Raw genomic sequence first — 17,872 nt, 5'->3', positions numbered from 1 at the left:
TGAGTGGTCACTGAATGGTTTGATGAACATGAAAACATGCTGTCCCAGTCACCAGATCTCAAACCAGCTGAATACTAATGGGAGATTCTGGAGTGGCACCTGAGACAGTGTTTTCCCACTTTCATCAACAAAACACCAGATGTTGGAATTTCTGGTGGAAGAGTGGTGTTGTATCTCTTCAATAGTGCTCCAGACACTTGGAGGATCTATGCCAAAGGACACTGAAGCTGTTCTGATGGCTCGTGGTGGCTGTTGTTTCCTTTATTTTGGCAGTTACCTGAATGTTTACTATATGCTATAGTAAAAATGGCCTTCTCTCAGTGGAGCAGAAAGATAAAAGGTTGAAAGTATTATACTAAACTAAATAAAGGTATTTAGTTTAATACAATTGTCTGATCATACCTATTCTAGGTGTAGAGTGTTTAAGAAAGAAGTCAGTTCTTCTTTGTAGACACTCTAACTCTCATAACGACTTTAAGACCACTACACCAATACCACACAGATGAGCTCTAAAAAGGATAAAAACAACAGTCTGTGGCTGCTTCACTTATACTTGTACTTGACTTGTCATGTTTCATAATTAAAGACTGTTTCATTCAGTACCGCACTATTTGTTTTTAAAAACATGAAAAAGGTTACATTTACTTAAATATTTTTTCCAAAAAGATACAATCCACTTCAAATATACTGCAAAGAAAAAGTTGGTATTTTTGAATATTTTAGACCTAAAAAATTAATGAAAGTCTTAATAAAAGACGAAGATAACCTGGTTAAAAGTATAACATAAAAACATAATATATATATGGATTATTTAATTAACACTTAATTATCTAAGTTTTTTGTGAGCTTTTTGGAAAGAACAGGTTTTTTTTGGCTGTCCTCCCATGAAACTGTTCCCGTTCAGTCTTCCCCTGATGACTGAGATGTGAACACTCCTATTAAACACAGAAACTGATGCCTGCAGGTCCTTTGTTACCCTGGAATTCTTTATGACTTCCTGAATGATATTCTGGATTGCTCTTGGGGAAATCGTGACAGTCATAGTTAGACTCACTGTAGTCCTGAATATTTTCCATTTGTAGACTGTGAAGACTATGTTGCTCACAGTGTTTACGGTTTTGTTACCCTCTCTAAACAGATAAGCATCACATGCTCTTTTCCTGAGGTTATCTATTGTCTCTTTTAACCATGGCATAATCTATTTCCAGTAACCTGTATGAAGACCAGATTAACTGAGTTTCTTGTCCTTGTTTATTTACCGAATTAACCACCTGATTTTTAACTGAGCTGCATAAACCAGATTTGCTCTTATAATTTCTCATATACTGATTCCTATTTAGGGCATCATGTTGGCACAGTGCTTAGTATTGTTGCCTCTGCAGCACTGGGACCATAGGTTGAATTCCTGGGGTGCTATGCTTGTAGAGTTTGCATTTAGTTTAGTGTTTCTGTGTATGACATTTGATTGACCTTAATGTGGTGTCCTGTCCAAGGTGTATCCCCAGATTGTGCTTAAAACTTTCAGGACAGATTATGGACCACCACGACCCTGAATTGGATAAGCAGTTATTCAAAGTGATGATATGATTCCTATTTATATTCTTCAACTTTATACATCAATGCATCTAAAAAATCTAGTTTTGGTAAATTTAAACCCATTAGAAATTTAAGAAAAAAATGGTTTGATTAAACTAGGGTAATGTGGTAAGAATTGGTATATTCCATAATTATATTAGGGTTCTAGCCACTGTATACAGACTGCAATCTGCAATTGTTATTCCATAAACAAGATTCCTTAGCAAAGTGACAATTAGTTTCACAGACAATACTACAAAATAAATGTATCAATCAATCACCAATAGCATACCTTTTAGCCACCTCCATGGATTCCACAGAACCCAGTAAGTACAGAGTTAAAAGGGAAAAACTTACTAAAAGGAAATGGACAACATCTCCTCTGCAAAAGGCCAGCATGGGGTTTACGGTCTTCTGTATGGCAACAAATTGCCAGGCCAATTGGGGAACACTGGCTGGGTCCGTCTACACAAAAGAATACATAAAGAGAAACTGCAACTGAGAGAAGAGCTTTACCATTTCTAATTTCAGACATTTTTTTCAGTCTAGTTACATCAAACTTGGCATGGCTAAAATTTAAATTTCAACTTTTCCTGTGTCCTTGTTTACCCGTAGTTTAACAGTTTTAGTTTTAGAGTGAGTTTCCTTCACTTGTATTTGTTTTAAAGCATACCGTAACCAAATAAAAAAAAGTTAATGTGAATTCACCTACACTGATGAGAAAAAGGGTGCCTAGCTTTTATGCTGCAGAGAACAAATGACATTATATTATTATCGCAAAACCCTCTCTGACAAAACTAATACTTATTAAATGATGCCTTTCTAGAAAAATAATAGAAGTGACATTCTACTTAATGGCACTCTAAATGCTAGACTCATAAAGCTTTCAAACTGAGTGCAGCTATTTCTATTGCTCTGTCACTTAATTTGAGATCCATAAGTGAATCCTCCCCCTCATCAGGATTGTCTGAAAAATGGTACAAAAGTAGAAGGTGCTTCATAAATGGAATGTGAAAACTGTTTTTTCTAATTAAAAAATAAAAAAGATACATGTCATTAAAAGTTAACTTAAAACATGTACCACTAAAATATTTTTGTCTTATTGTTTTTTTTAAACAAATTCCTGGTTACCACCAAAAAGTGTACAAATTCTACATTGCATTAGGTAGGATTTTCAGGATAATTTCACATTGAAAAATAAAAGCCCCAAATTATATTATTTTATTATAATAAAAAGTTAACACATTCAGTTACAGCAGTATTGGCCTTTGTCAGTATTGGAGATTGCACTAAACTTCACTATGTAATTATTTTTGGTGTTTAACAATATATTTTCCTTTAAAATTCAAGTAGGACTAATTGTGTCTTAACTATATTCCATTGAAGCCAGATTAGTTTATTGCTCTCTGAGTACATGGTGATCTTTATCATTATTAACTGTGGTTATTTTAAATACACCCATCCCTTAATTTCAGAAAACCCTCATTAAGAAATGTATTTATAATGAAGCATGTATTTTCATAACTGTTTCGTAACTGTTTTTCATGGTTTCAAATAATTTGTTTCTACAATTAAGATGAATTCCTCGTATCTGATCATACATTTATCCTTATAGCATTACCTCCCAATATATCATTCCACAACACTGTTTCTTAGTGCATCTGCACTGTGTTTTATACATTTTATCTTGTCATTTTATCTTTTTAACTACTTTACTAGGATAGTCATGCAATCATGCAATAGTGTTCTTACTTTGATGATTCAGTGCTCTGTTAGGGTATAATAAGTAATATTGGATTATTTTCTAGAGCTTGAGAACAGATCTTATATGTAAAGGGAATTTCATTTTTGGTTGACAAATTTTCACTTTATGAACAGTTATTAAGTAACAAATCAAGGAATGGGTGTATAATAATTGTGAGTATTATACACTAAATACATCCCTTATCTGTTGAAAATAATACTCTTTTGGACAGCAAAAGCATACACACAAATAACATTTAGCAGTAAACTTAAGGACTGAAATGAGAATTAAACAGATTCTGGGATTACGCCACGACTTGAAGGACTGATAAGCCAAAATATTTGGTTTATATCATTATATCAAGTTATCACAAATGTCTGTTGAGTAACAGTTTGTACATACCTTTCCATATGGAAATGTCATCCATACTTTCAGAGATGGTTTAAGCCCAATGACTAAAATCTGAAAAAAAGTACACTGTGAGAGTTTTTCTTTGTGCTTCAACTTTAAATCATTTGAAAAGAGAATTACAATATGCATTAATGGCACTCTCAGGGAGTCTACAGGTTCAACAAGATTGTTAAAGCTACCAGTACATTTTCTATGAGTCAAGCACATTCTGGTTAAAATTCCCAAACCATGTTTAAATAAACGGCATTAAGACTTTTTGGTATTCCTTATATATAGTATTAGAGATGTCAAAAATGTACAAAAACTATAGCAGTAGTAATATATTTCACAAGCAAATTTTAAATGCAGCTAGATTAAAAATTCAGTACTGAGTCACAGAAACCAGAAAATAGTTTGAGTTACCTATTATCTGCTATCTCAAACTATCATCTAGTATCTCTGGGAAAGCCAAGATTGCTGCCGGTAGAGGTAGGACCAATACAGGCTCTCACAGCAAAGCAGTCTGTGTTGGTTCTAATGCCCCAGTATAATGACGGGGACACTATACAGTAAAAAATGCAGTGTCCTTCAAAAGAGACGTAAAACCAAGGTCTTAACTTTCCGTGGTCGTTAAAAATCCCTGGATGTTTCGCAAAAGAGTAGGGGTGCTACACATTGGTGGTGGTGGAGGGGAGTCCCCATTACCTGTAAAGCGCTTTGAGTGGAGTGTCCAGAAAAGCCCTAAAAGTGTCAGGATTATTATATGCTGCATAAAAACTTAATAAACATGAAAATTCTAAGCAAAATACATGCTGATTTACATGAGATCCCTCAAACCTACAGATTAGTCACTTCAATGGGAATTTCTCTCTCATTCTGAACATTACTATTAGGTAAAAGCACCAGGATAAGGATGCATGCTAAGCAAATTAATAGTAATACCATCATACCAACAATGACAATGTCACTACCAATTCAACACTTGTGGCACTCCTGGTCTGAGAACAATTCCAGGCCTCATGTAAGTATCAGGGGAGCCCTTGGCCTACATTGTGGACTACATTACCTTGGTGAGTGAGGCCATGGCCAACAGAGAGGACTGTGCAACTGGGTGGTCTCTGAGCTCCCCTCTGGTCTGTAGTGGCTCCACACAGCACACCTCCCCTTTGGAGCCACTGAACAGACAGCGTGAATCACAAGTCCTCATACCCATCACCCTCCTGGACAACACACAAACAGAAGCAGAGAAAAAGCAGAGTGAAATGGGTCTGCAGAACACAGTGTTACAACAGCAGAGGAGAACTCTGAGAGTTAGAACCACTCAGTTCTAACTTACTGCAATGTAGGAGGTTTAGCAAAGTGAGCATAATGGAATTGAGCTTGAACACATTAAGGTCACATTAAGGTCAAAAGGCTACAGGAGCCACATTAATCAAAACTTTCAGTTATGGATTGTAGAGGAGCATGTCCCAAAATCTACAGTCTCCTCAGTAAGGAAAATTAGGAGTACATTTCTGCAGAGGAATTGTTGGGGAAAGTAGAGTTATAAAGTTGTATTACTACATTTTGGTAATTTACTCTTTTTTGTAATGGTTGCTGAGATACTGAAATTCCAAGCCAAAAAATTATCATAACAGCCCCGAACATTCATAATTAATTTTACAGCTATGAGCAACAGGTCACTTCAAACTCTTCAGAAGATTAAACCAAAAAATAAATTTTGTGGTTAGAAATATCTATGCATAATATTTCCCACATCTAAATAAAAGTCAAATTTAAAACACAAATAAGTCAAGTTACAAATTCAAAATTGGTTGAAAGGACCTTTTGTATTAAACATAGACAAGTCTTTTAAAGATGTGATGTAACATCTTAATCTATACACAATTAGAGTTAAGTTTGTGTTGCAGTCACTAATCAATTAAAATCTGGCAGCTCAAAGTCAAACAAGTCAAAGCTTCTATCGAGAAAGATAAGAAGGCAGACGCTTAAACGTCTTACCAAAAGTTTATCACATAAATAGAGTCACTGCTCTATTACCCCAGGCTTTATTCTCACTTGACTGGAGTCACCATCATAGAATATTAAAGAATGGACAAAGACATTAAAATCAATAATAAAACTGCAATTCTCATGACTACTTTAACAAAGTCACATAACAGAACACATTTACATCCTATATCTCATGTTAAACAAGACTTCAAATTCCTATTCATAGATCTGCTGCAATGCTTCCAAATACAAAACAAATAGGAAAACTCAATAGACCATGAGTAGAAACATGTCTTTTCATATTGGATTCATATCTAAAGACAGTAACCAGCAGTGACTGCAGCAGTGAAGTGTGTCCAGCACAGAGCTTGTGTACATTTGTTTATTTAATACTGAGAATACATATGAGTGAAGTATTAACAAAGTACCTCTTTTTACCAAACATTGTCAATCAGTTCTAACATAAAAGTGACATTAGACTCAAATGGGAAGCAGACAGGATGCCATAGTCAGGAAGCTCCTGAGCCAGTAAATGCATCCATTCAGAGAGCAGGTAGGCTCAGTAGCCCACACATTGATGATCTGAACCTACATCTGTATGGTGCTTGGAGAGTCTGCAAATTAGTTGTGCACTGACATTGATGGATGTGTTTGACCAGGTCAGGGTGTTTTCACAGCTTACAACATTGTCAGCAAAAGCTGAATCTGTCCTCTCCCTACAATGCACTAAATCTCCCACTTATGCCATGGGCTTGCACTGTAAAACTAAGCGGAAGGACATAAGTGCTTGTTTTGTACGTTATGTGTACATTGTACTTTTCTGCACTAGTGCAAGAGGTGTATAGGCTCAGAAGTGGCTTATTGAGTTTAGCTGTGTCTGTTTTAAATTTATTTTTAGACAAGCTCTGGATGCGGGATCACAGGTGGACGATACTGGTAGTATGGGAAATTATTCTTCGCAGTTCTAGTAAAGGGAGATGCAGAAGGGGAGTTTGTGCTGATAAACTCCTGGGTGGGGCTGACGGGTGTTTGCCACCTAGCCGAATGAAGAATACCACGTTGTTTGGAGTCTGAATTCTGCTTAGGATGCCCAATTTCCCAGGGCTCCACCACCAGAAGAATGTATTTCATATCTCCATTCCAACAGAAAACAGCCAAAGGCTCCAGAGTAGACCAATGAATGTGGCACAGTTAGGGATGTAAGGTAACCAACAGACTGTGCACATTAACTGTACAGGCCTCAATAAGTAGAGAAATCCAAAGACATTAATACGTGTTGGGCATAGTCGCCACTACATTGAAAATCACAAGTTTTGGCAAAGGTGAGAATGCCATAGTGCAGGTGGTTAATTGCACCAACTAGGGTGAATCCAGGAATGTGCAGGTTCTTATCGCTGGTTGAGTGCATTATCTTGAAGTACAGTCCATGTTGCCGTTGTTGGGGATGTCACACTTAGGTCGAATAAGGCCCTTGATATTTAGTTTGAGAAGTCAGGGACTGCTCAAGTCAGAATTTGAAAAAGTCTGATGATCTGGTTTGGTATTCATGACTTGTTGAGTTTTATTTTAATTTCATTCGGCATACTAACTGAGCATACTAACATATCCTAATTTCAATAACAAAGCTAAATAAATACTGTGCAAAATAAGATTTCCACGGAGAAATGCAAAAGACATATGAGAATATTCATATTCAAATAATATATTCATATTCTCATATATGCTGTATCTGAGAACCTATACAGAAACAGTATATCAAACTATAGTTTTATCTCTTGAGAAAATGGTTTCTCTATTTTTTGAGAAATCTTTCTGTTGTTGATCCTACGCAGTCAGGCTTTTGCCATGCTTCATGGTTCACAGACCGTGTCTATCAGAAAGGGAGTAGTAAATTGGAACTGCACAGTGCTCTACGATATTGTTCAAACTGAGGCCTGGTGAGTGCCGATATACTATGATTCTCCTTCCCTCAAATTCTGCCACAAGGACTCTTTTCAGAAGTTGTTTTTTTAGCTGCTTAACACTAGAACCCCTGGACTGTAGTGGCACTTGTGAGCATATGAAGTTTTTAACTATCTGGAAAATACAGGGATGCAGTTACAATACTTTGCTTACCAAATTTACATACTACATGGAGTGAGACATCATGAGGCTTAGATCTGAAAAAACATTACATCTGAACTGCAAGAATTGACTTGTTAATGATGTATTGCTTTTTTACCAACAAGTTAGTGGAGTCACCATGAGCACCAGAATGGGACCCAGCTAATGCCAATATTTTTGTTGGCTTGGTAGAAGAACGCTTCTTCGCTTTCTACGCTGGCTTCATCCCAGACCTTTACGTCGATACACTGATGACTGTGTAGGTGCCGCAACATGCTCTAATGACCAGCTAGAGCATTTTCTGTATCACTTCACCAATGTCCACCCGTCCCTCAAATATACATTTAACATATCCTCCGCTACTCTTCAGTTTTAAGACATAAACTTGTCCATTAGACATCCCCAACTCTCTACTTTGGTGTATTATAAACCCACAGATTTACACAGCTATCTTCTGTACAGCTCATTTTACCCCCAAAAACTCTCTCCCTTTTTCACAGTTCCTTCGGCTATGACGACTCTGCAGAACCTGCTCTCTGACCCTTAGCTTCTCTCCCTGTCTGTGTATCCCATGGAGAGCAAGTTGGGGTATGCGAAAAGACAAATTCCTAATACAAGAACATTGTATATGGCCAATAAAGTGATCTTATCTTATCTTAAATGCCCAGTCATCTACAGTGGGGAAACAAGAAGGAGACTCAGAGACCACATCAGAGAACATGAAAGGGCTGTGAAGATTAAAGATTTCTCCAAGCCCATAGTTTCTCATTTCACCTCTGATGATCACATGATCACACTGATATCTCAGTCTGCATTCTCAAAGTAGGGTTTCTTAACTCCTATAGCAGAAAGACATTAGAAACTAAAATTATCCTGAAACTTGCTCCACACCTTCCCCCTTCTCTCAAGGACAGACTTGTTTTCTTCTAATTCTCTCTATTCATTTGTAGGTTTCGTTTCACACCTCTCCTCACCTCTTTCGACCTTGCACCACTTGATTGGCCACTCTGCCTCTTCCCTGCTCCTGCCTCCTCCTCTCTCCTGGCTTTTGTTTTCCCATGCTATATTATCTTTGCTGACTGCCCTATCTTTCTTACACCCGAAGAAGGCTCCACAGCCGAAATGTTGTGTTTTCTTTCTTCTCTTTTATTACTTGTTCCAATCATGTATTTTGCCTGAATAACACTGTTATGTCCACGGATGCCAGAGCTCGCAGCTCTCAGTCTCTTGGAAAATGGGAGCATTTCATGAGGAGTTAAATACCTACTGGAGCTGATCAGACTCGCTTGGGACAATTGTCCTAACTAACATCCTCCAATTAACAAGTGCTAATTCCATCAAGTCCAGGATATTTAAATCCTGCTCTGCACTGATCCAGTACTCTGTCACTGAGCTACCTTCCATACCAGGTAGTGCTCTCAGCACTTACTAACCTGCTTCTCAGACAGATATTCAGCCTGAATCCTGCCAGAAAGATTCCCCATCTGTTGTTGATTTCATTGATAAACCAGACCAGTGACACAAATCTACCATTCTAGTCCCTCATCCCGCAAGGTCGACGCAGCCATTCCACCTTAATCAGCCTTCAAGCTGTGTTTACCATCTTCACAGATCAGTCCCTTCCCCAACCACTTTCTGTCCTGCTTCAGCAATTCCCTGTTAGTCCTTGTCAGTCTCAAGGCCTTCACTGTCCTTTGGATTCATCAGCCCGGCCAAGGGATGTGGGTTTTTTCATCTTATAGGCGCATCATAACAGACATTGTGTGTTGGATTTAGCACCCAATCCTATACACTTCTTATGGAATGTAAGTGGAAAACATACTAGGTGGAGGTCTGTTGCAGTAACTTTAGTAAAAGAACATTTTAGAAAAGAATGGAGACTTTGTGGATGTGTGGATTTTTACAGCATTAACAAAAAACTGTATTGATCATATTCTATATGATTTCTCTTATACATAAAAACCCTTTTGTCTTTTTTTAGTTACAATTTATATTTAACTATTTTGAAAATGTAATATAATATATCAATTTAAATTATTTAAACTTTTTTTAAAACTGCTCTTTTTATAGAGGTGCTCTAAATAAACCCAATTTCTTTTCATATTTCTTTACATTACAAAACATGACAATGTTTTCGTGGTGAAGTGCTTTATGTTATGTGTCCTCAGAATATTAGCTTGATTACAATTGTTTGTACTGTCGTGAGAATATTAACACTGTTTCTGACAGAGCTGTCAAAATGACATCTTTTGTTAGTTTTAGTTATGACTTCCAGTAGTAGTGTTAACGTAGTAATATACAAGAAAAAAATGAGAGAATCACAACAGGATTCAAACAGCAGAATCCTGTTTGTTACAAGGCCTTTCCTTGTAAGAGCTCTAACCCTTTCAAGAGGTGTACAGTGCATATAAAAAGTCTACACACCCTTATTGAAATTGCAGGTTTTTGTGATGTAAAGCTAGAAATCAAGATAAATCATGTCAGACAATTTTCCATCTTTAATGTGACCTTGCAACCAACAAAATTCTAGAGAAAAACAAATAGATAATTATTAGGAAAAATAATTTAAATTAAAAAACCTACAACACCCTAGTTACATAAGTGTGCACACCCTTTTATAATGGGGGCTGTAACTGTGTTCAGAGTTAACCAATCACATTCAAAATCCTGTCCAAAGGTAAATAGCATACACCTGCCATCTATGAAAGTGACTCTGATTAACCCCAAATAAAAATCAGCTGTTCCTGTAGGATTTCCTTGAAACTTTCGTGGTTGCATCCTACTGGGATAGCCATAGTTTGCAAGGAGCTGACAAAACAACTATGGGATCTTATTATTGAAAGATACCGATCAGAGAGGGGTATAAAAGAATATCAAAGGCACTGGATGTACCATGGAGCACTGTGAAGACTATCATCAATAAGTGGAGAAAATGTGGCACCACTGGGACATTGACAAGATCAGGACAGCCTTCCAAAGGTGATGACAGGACAAGGAAGAAAACTTATCAGGGAGGCTACCAAGAGGCCTACAGCAACATTAAAGAAGCTGCAGGAATGTCTGGCAGGTATTGGTCACTCCTTGCATGTGACAACAATCTCCCGTATTCTGCATATGTCTGCGCTATGGGGTAGAGTGGCAAGACGGAAGCCATTTCTCACAAAAAAGAACATCCAAACCCATCTAAATTTTGCAAAAAAATACATTCAATCACCCTAAAACGTGTGGGAAAATGTCTTATGGTCTGATTAGACAAAGGGTGAACTTTTTGGCCTTAATTCTAAAAGATATGTTTGGTGCAAAGACAACACAGCTCATCATCCAAAGAACACCATACCTACTGTGAAGCATGGTGGTGAAAGCATCATGCTTTGGGGCTGCTTCTCTTCAGCTGGGACAGGGGCTCTAGTCAAGATAGATGGGATAATGACTAGCTCCAAATATCAAGATATTTTCGCACAAAACCTGCTGGCCTCTGTCATAAAGCTGAAGATGAAGAGGAATTTCACCTTCCAACATGATAATGACTCAAAGCACACATCCAAGTCAACCAAGGAATGGCTTCAGAAAAGGAAGATCAAAGTCTTGGAATGGCCCCGTCATAGCCCAGACCTCAATCCCATAGAAACCCTGTGGAATGACCTAAAGAGGGCTGTGTAGAGGAGATCCTCTGGCAATAATATGGAGCTTGAACTTTTTTGCAAGGAAGAGTTGGATAAAATTGCAAAGTCCAGGTGTGCAAAGTTGATAGAGACTTCTTCACAAAGACTTACTGCTGTAATAAATACAAAAGGTGCTTCCACAAAGTATTAGTTGGGGGGGGGGGGGTTTCACACTTAATAACAAAAAAAACAATGAAAAACCTGAACATCTTACTTAAACCAAACCTTCTTGGTATTATCAGTGGTTTCTTCTGTTACATAAAAATCTTCTTTAGAAAACATGTGGCAGTGCCTGAAGGTATGAAACCAAGAAATCTAGAGTGTCCTTCAAATGTATTCATACCCCTGATAAAAATAAAGATTTACAGACTACACAATATTTCTTGCTTAAAAAATCTTAAAATGTCACACAGCAATCTTAATAGCAGAGCAAAGTCAGATTTTTCATAAATAATTAAAGTCCAGAAAACACAAAGGTCAGATTTATTCACATCCCTGTAGTTTATAAATGCTCCCCTGGGAAGGATTCCATTGACTAGCCTCCTATAGTGCGCTATGAGATTGTGGCACTTCAGAGGGAAAATACAAGAACATTCCTTCATTTAGAATGCTCTAAATCCTTTACACCCTTTGTTTCCTTCAGTGAAGTGACATGTTAAATTAGAATCACAGACGTATACTAAATATTGACATTGACCAGTCAAGAATGTTTACTTTGTTTAATGTCAATAAGCTTGAAAGTCTTCAGAAAGAAGAGTCCTGGTATGCATTGGAGGTCATTGATTTTCTCTGTTTTGACAAGGACTCCAGAAGTTGTAGATAGAAAATAACTCTGAACCCCCTATTTCATAGTGCTCATGAGTGTTTTCGCGACATTAAATTAATCTTTTTCATGCCAACTATTACACTGATGAAAATGTACAGAAAGCCTAATTTGCATTTCATCTGACCATAAGATTTTGTTTCAATTGTCAATCAAATTATCTTCTGCAAACCTGGAGTTCTTTTTGTGGTTTACCCTCACAAGAGAATATTCCTTGAAAACCATCGAATCATTGTTTTTGGCAGCTTGTATCCTAAAGATGGCAGTATGTAGCGAAGATCTCCAAATGCTGCCTTTAGATATATGGTTGCCTCTTAGGCCACTTGTTTCAGAGCTTGTGGTGGCAAGATACACTAGTCTCCTCCTCATGTAAATTGCCTTAAAGGTGTTAATAATGGACACTACAGTGGAAAGTGGTAATTTCAGTTTTTTGCAGATTCTTGCATAAATCTCCCCCAGCCTGCGGTGATCAATTTGAGTCTATGAAGAGCTTTCTGACCTTAACCATGATGATGCATGTTACTACTGAATATCTTCCTTGTGTTACATCTTTTTATACTCCTGCAAAACAGGAAAACTTCAGATGCCTCTATGTAGCTCTAGAAATTAGAATGTTACTGTTGATTTTTTAAAAATTTGATTAAAAAAATATTTATACATATTAATAAATCTGACCATACTGTTTTCTAGAATCCAATCATTTATAACAAGCAAGACTCTGCTCTGTGCAATATTATGATCACAGGATGATTAAATCTAAGATCTTACAATTTAATTTTAAAATATTAAACATATAAAATTATAATAAAATAATCCTATTACATCAGAAGTATGATGGGTAAATTTGGAGGGGTCTATATCATTCAGGGAGCTGCGAAAACAGAGCACTGAGCATGTGAGAGTGAGCAAAGGTTAGAGTGCTCACAAAAAAATAAAGGCAGTACAACACTACCACCTGCTGCCCTTAACCCATACTGCAAGCATCTCCGTAACAAAGACTGCTTACTGACCATTGTTCATAAACCTACAGTGCCTTGCAAAAGTATTCGCCTGTTACACCTATTAATGTCCTGTTACAATGAATTAAAAAATAATGTATACAAATATTACAAAGTATTATTCTTAATAAATTTGAAAAATCAAACTGAACAGTTTTATGGAAAAAATAAATTAAATGTCAGCAAAAACTGCAAAGAAAGATAAAAAATGAAAATGTTTATAGGGGATCACATAATTTCAGACACAATACACCCTCTGTAAGGTCCCTTAGTAAGATAGTAAAGTCTAATAAAAAATTCAGCCTTAAAGAACAATGAGCTTTCAAAACAACTCTAGGACAAAGCATAATGGCACAGCTTAGAAGAGAGGGAGGTATAAAAACAATTCAAAGTCAGAGAATAACCTTTTGAACATTGTAAATTTTAAGTGAAATTGATCATTAAGAGGAAAGTGTACTGTACCATCCAGATACTGCCCTTTTCCAGCTGTCCCTCCAAACTGAGCGACTGGGAAATGAGGAGTCTAATCAAGGAGTTCAGTGGTTGAGATTGGAAAAGATGCCCAACAAAATCCCGGTTACTCAAATTCCTCATGGGGTTTGTGACAGATCACTTAAGTGAAATTGTAAACATAAGGCAAGCCAAAACTGTTACGACCCCAAGTGTCTAGGGGTACAGGGGTGTAGCATTTAGGATAATTCTTTTGGAAGCAGGTGGGTTCTGGTGAGGGACTAGGAAGCGTGATAACAAAGGTGGGTGCAAAAGTGATGATTTTAAGTTGAATAAGTGACTGGTAAGACACGATAACACACAGGGGTAAGGAACTAGAGTGGTGCCAAAGAAAAGAAAATAAACAAAATGGAGCTGGCTAGGACAGTGAGGGAAAGCTAATCTGACTACAAAAGAAAACCCTAAACACATGGTCTTCGGCATCTTCAACACCCTAGCTAACCTCCACCGACTACCCAAAACCATACAAGACAAATGGCACTCACCCGTACTAAACTAGTGTACTAATACAAAATCAACTAAGTGTGTAGAATGTACCCAACAACCCTAAACTAACCTTATACACAAAAGTTCACACAAAAACACAAGTGAATGTGGAATACAAACAAGGGAAAACGAGAGTAATCAACAGGAACAGGGTACAAAAGAACACAAAGGTTGAACATGTAACACGTTAGGGCAAGGTAATGGCAAAACAAGGATAAACACAAACAAACGAAAGTACCAAGAAACTAACAGAAACCAACAAAACAACAAAGCCGAAGCTATACGAAAATACACACAAAACAAAACAACAAACCAACAAAGCTGAAGCAAAAGCGAAACGAAGCGATAACCAAAGCAAAATGAAGCAAAGCAAAACCAAACGGGACCGAAGTCAAATGAAAGGCCCTTCCTTCAGAAAACCTCCATGTTATATAGTGAATGAGATGCACTCTGATTGGCTGAGAATCTAATTGATCATGATGTCATACGGAACAGTGGTGTAATGGTGGGCCAATGGGGGAGGGAGAACAATCAAGGGTCAGCAGTGTGGAACATAAAGAAAACACACACAGACCACATACTGGGACGTAACAGTCTAATAAGGTACTTCTACCATGAATGGACTTAGTGGTCTGACTACATCAACACAACAATCAAAATATTTGAATGCAGGTGGTGTTTTTCCGGATTAAGCATTCATTGTTTTGGAAGGAGCACTTGTCTGAATACAATGATACAATAGAGTCTGCTAGATCCAACTACTTCTCCCACATTATTGAGATCAACCATAACAACCCAAGAAACCTATACTCCACCAACAGATTGCTTAAGCCAAACTGCCCCACCACATCATGCTAACTTTGCAACACACTTTTAGAGTTCTTTAGCTCTAAGATCCACAACATACGGCATCACATTCTTTCTACAATGCATGTTATCTCCACACCTTCTCCCTGCTTGCCTAGTTTTAATGGCTCCCTTCTCTCTAGCTTCTCTCTACTTGACTCTGCATGCTTAAGTAAACTTGTTTCACATATGAAATCCACCGCCTACCAACTAGATCCCATTACTACTTAATGTCTATCCCGTTTCACCTCTTTCTGCTTTGGAACATCCTGAATATGCTGAGATGGTTACAATAACCATCTCATTGCAAATAAGCTCTTTGAACCCCTCCAAACTGGATTCTAACAACTACACAGGTTTTAGTTTTGAAATTAGACTGGTCTGGTCTGCTGGTGTTCCTCGGGGCTCAATACTGGATCCCCTAATCTTCATCATCTACATGTTTCCACTTGGTCAGCTATTAAGATCACATGGTCAAATTATCATTTCAAAGCTGAATATCATATATTCTCATGCTCACCTATAAAGCTCTGCATGGATTAGCATCTCAGTATGATCTGAGTTACTATCATCCTACTCCCCACCTTGCAACCTTCATTCATCTAATTTCGGCCCCTTCTGTCCCCCAAGCCCATCCACACTCTATGGGTGATGGTCTTCTCCTGTTATGCCTCAAAGCTCTGGAATTCCATCCCTAAGGATATCAAAGAGTCACCCTCTCTTTCCAAACTTTCTTTCTTAGAAGGGCTTTTATTTAACTGTTCCTGTTTGCCCCTCTGCTTTCCCCATGATTGGAATATTTTTCCATGGCACTCTACATTTGATTGTGGTAAATTTGTTCTTGAAATTATATTTACTTTAGAAGGCCATATCTCAGATGAATAAAGCTTAATTGGCTCCTTTAAAGGTTTCTCTTTGATCTTGTCAGCATATTTTAAAACTAGATAAGTAACCTCAAAGAGCCTGGTTCTAGTGAAGCAGATTATATACATATAATACATTGAATATTAAAAGAAACATATCACTTTGTACTAAACATATCACTTTATAATTTATAATTTTGTGATATTAATTCAATGTATCTTTCAGAATTCCTCAAGACAGCAACCTGGTTCAAAGAATGCATTACTGATATACACCTTTTATGGCTCCCAATGATGGCTACACATGCTACTAGGCTCTGACCTTCACAGTAGCCCCTGCTGATCAGTCTTATTGATGGCAAAGGTTATTCAGAATAATAAATGTATTTATTTCATGTCTGTTCAATAAAATGTCAGTGCACCTGATAAAGAAAGATTTTGCAATTTTGCCGATAACTTTTTGAATTAGCTGTGGTTATAAATTACAAGTTTCTTTAGATGTTGGCATAAGTATAAACAAATACATATACTTGATTTAAGGAGTTTGAAGGTCTTACTTGAATGCCAGCTCAAACACAGATCCACCACTGTCATTGCAAATAGCCAGCGTCGGGTCATCTGTAAACTAAAACAGATATAAGTAAGTTTGTAAGTCTTCCAATCAAGATATCCTTCCTTTCATTACTTTACTAGACCAAGAAAAACTTACAATTTTTCACAAGTGGTTGTCAGGCCCTAATGAATGAATGAATAGGCCCTATTCTCTATGACCGTGTCAGAACAGTTCAAACTGAGGTCTCAAAGGAATACCTAGCTACGAACTGCACAGACCCACAAAACATCCGAACAACATCTCCCTGTATATGATTCATCTGCACTGTAAGCTCTCTTATGACTTTCGGGAGGCCGGAGAGACTGGAGCATTTAATAACTATGGAGCATTTAGTAACAGGTGTGAGCCTGGTCAGTACCTGGATAGGAGACCTGGGAAAAACTAAGGTTGCTGCTGAAAGAGGTGTTAGTGGGGCCAGTAGGGGGCGCTCACCCTGCAGTCTGTGTGGGTCCTAATGCCCCAGTATAGAGACGGGGACATTATACTCTAAAAAGGCACAGTCAGGTGCTGCCCCACTATAGTTATAAATATGCTTTTCCTTTGATATGACAAACATATGACATTTCAGCAGTTAATAATGTACTGCAGAAGAAAAATTCAGATCTGTGATTTCTCATATATAATGAAAATAATAAGTGCTGGGCTTTGTGGCATTGCCTTTACACAGCTGAGAAGTTTGTGGACTGCAGCCAGAATGCAATAACGATTACAGCAGCCTGTATCCTTTGTAGTCAGTGACATTTTATAAACCTGTCTGCATTGTTAGCTTGTTTCCCACTTATAGTCCCAATAAATACAACTTCATTAAAGGGAGCAGGTCCTGGAAGTTAAGCAATTTTGAGTTACCTTGACATGAAGGACAGCAGTTCCTGGAGGGTGAGCCTCTGTTATGGTCCTTAGCAGTTTCCCATTTGCCAGATCCCACATTGTCATCTGATTTCACAAAAAAATCAAAAACTGAAATCTGTGATTCATGCAACACTTTTGAAATATTTGACCACTTAAAAATAAAAATACATGTACCTTATTGTGTACTGGATTGTAGGTTTAAAGAATAGTAAGCCACATATTCAATCTGGCTCCAGCTGTAAATGTGATGCATTTGAAATATACATTATGGTGCCTTGCAAAACTATTCAGAGCCTAACACAGTTACCACATTTTGTTGAGTAAAAGGATCTGGTCATAACACTTTGAAATAGCAATACTGTATATAAATCTGTTATAAATATAACCTACTCCAAATATTCAAAGCAAACAACTAAAA

At 37.4% G+C, this 17,872-nt stretch overlaps 1 protein-coding gene across 2 annotated transcripts in view; it reads right to left on the bottom strand.

Moving 5' to 3' along the window:
* Nucleotides 1–17,872, bottom strand: part of vps8 (VPS8 subunit of CORVET complex) — a 345,245-nt gene that overhangs the window by 313,182 nt on the left and 14,191 nt on the right. For both annotated transcript variants that reach the window (XM_088930095.1, XM_088930096.1), the window contains exons 8-12: nt 17,452–17,538; nt 16,550–16,617; nt 4,776–4,929; nt 3,722–3,781; nt 1,933–2,040 (exon numbers count right to left, since the gene is read on the bottom strand). In XM_088930095.1, the coding sequence (XP_088786221.1) occupies nt 1,933–2,040; nt 3,722–3,781; nt 4,776–4,929; nt 16,550–16,617; nt 17,452–17,538 (477 nt within the window). The remainder of the gene's footprint in view (nt 1–1,932; nt 2,041–3,721; nt 3,782–4,775; nt 4,930–16,549; nt 16,618–17,451; nt 17,539–17,872) is intronic.

Source organism: Atractosteus spatula, chromosome 13, assembly GCF_055471065.1.
Source record: "Atractosteus spatula isolate fAtrSpa1 chromosome 13, fAtrSpa1.hap1, whole genome shotgun sequence".
NCBI classification, from domain to species: Eukaryota; Metazoa; Chordata; class Actinopteri; order Semionotiformes; family Lepisosteidae; genus Atractosteus; species Atractosteus spatula.
This window is presented reverse-complemented; position numbering and strand designations above follow the sequence as displayed.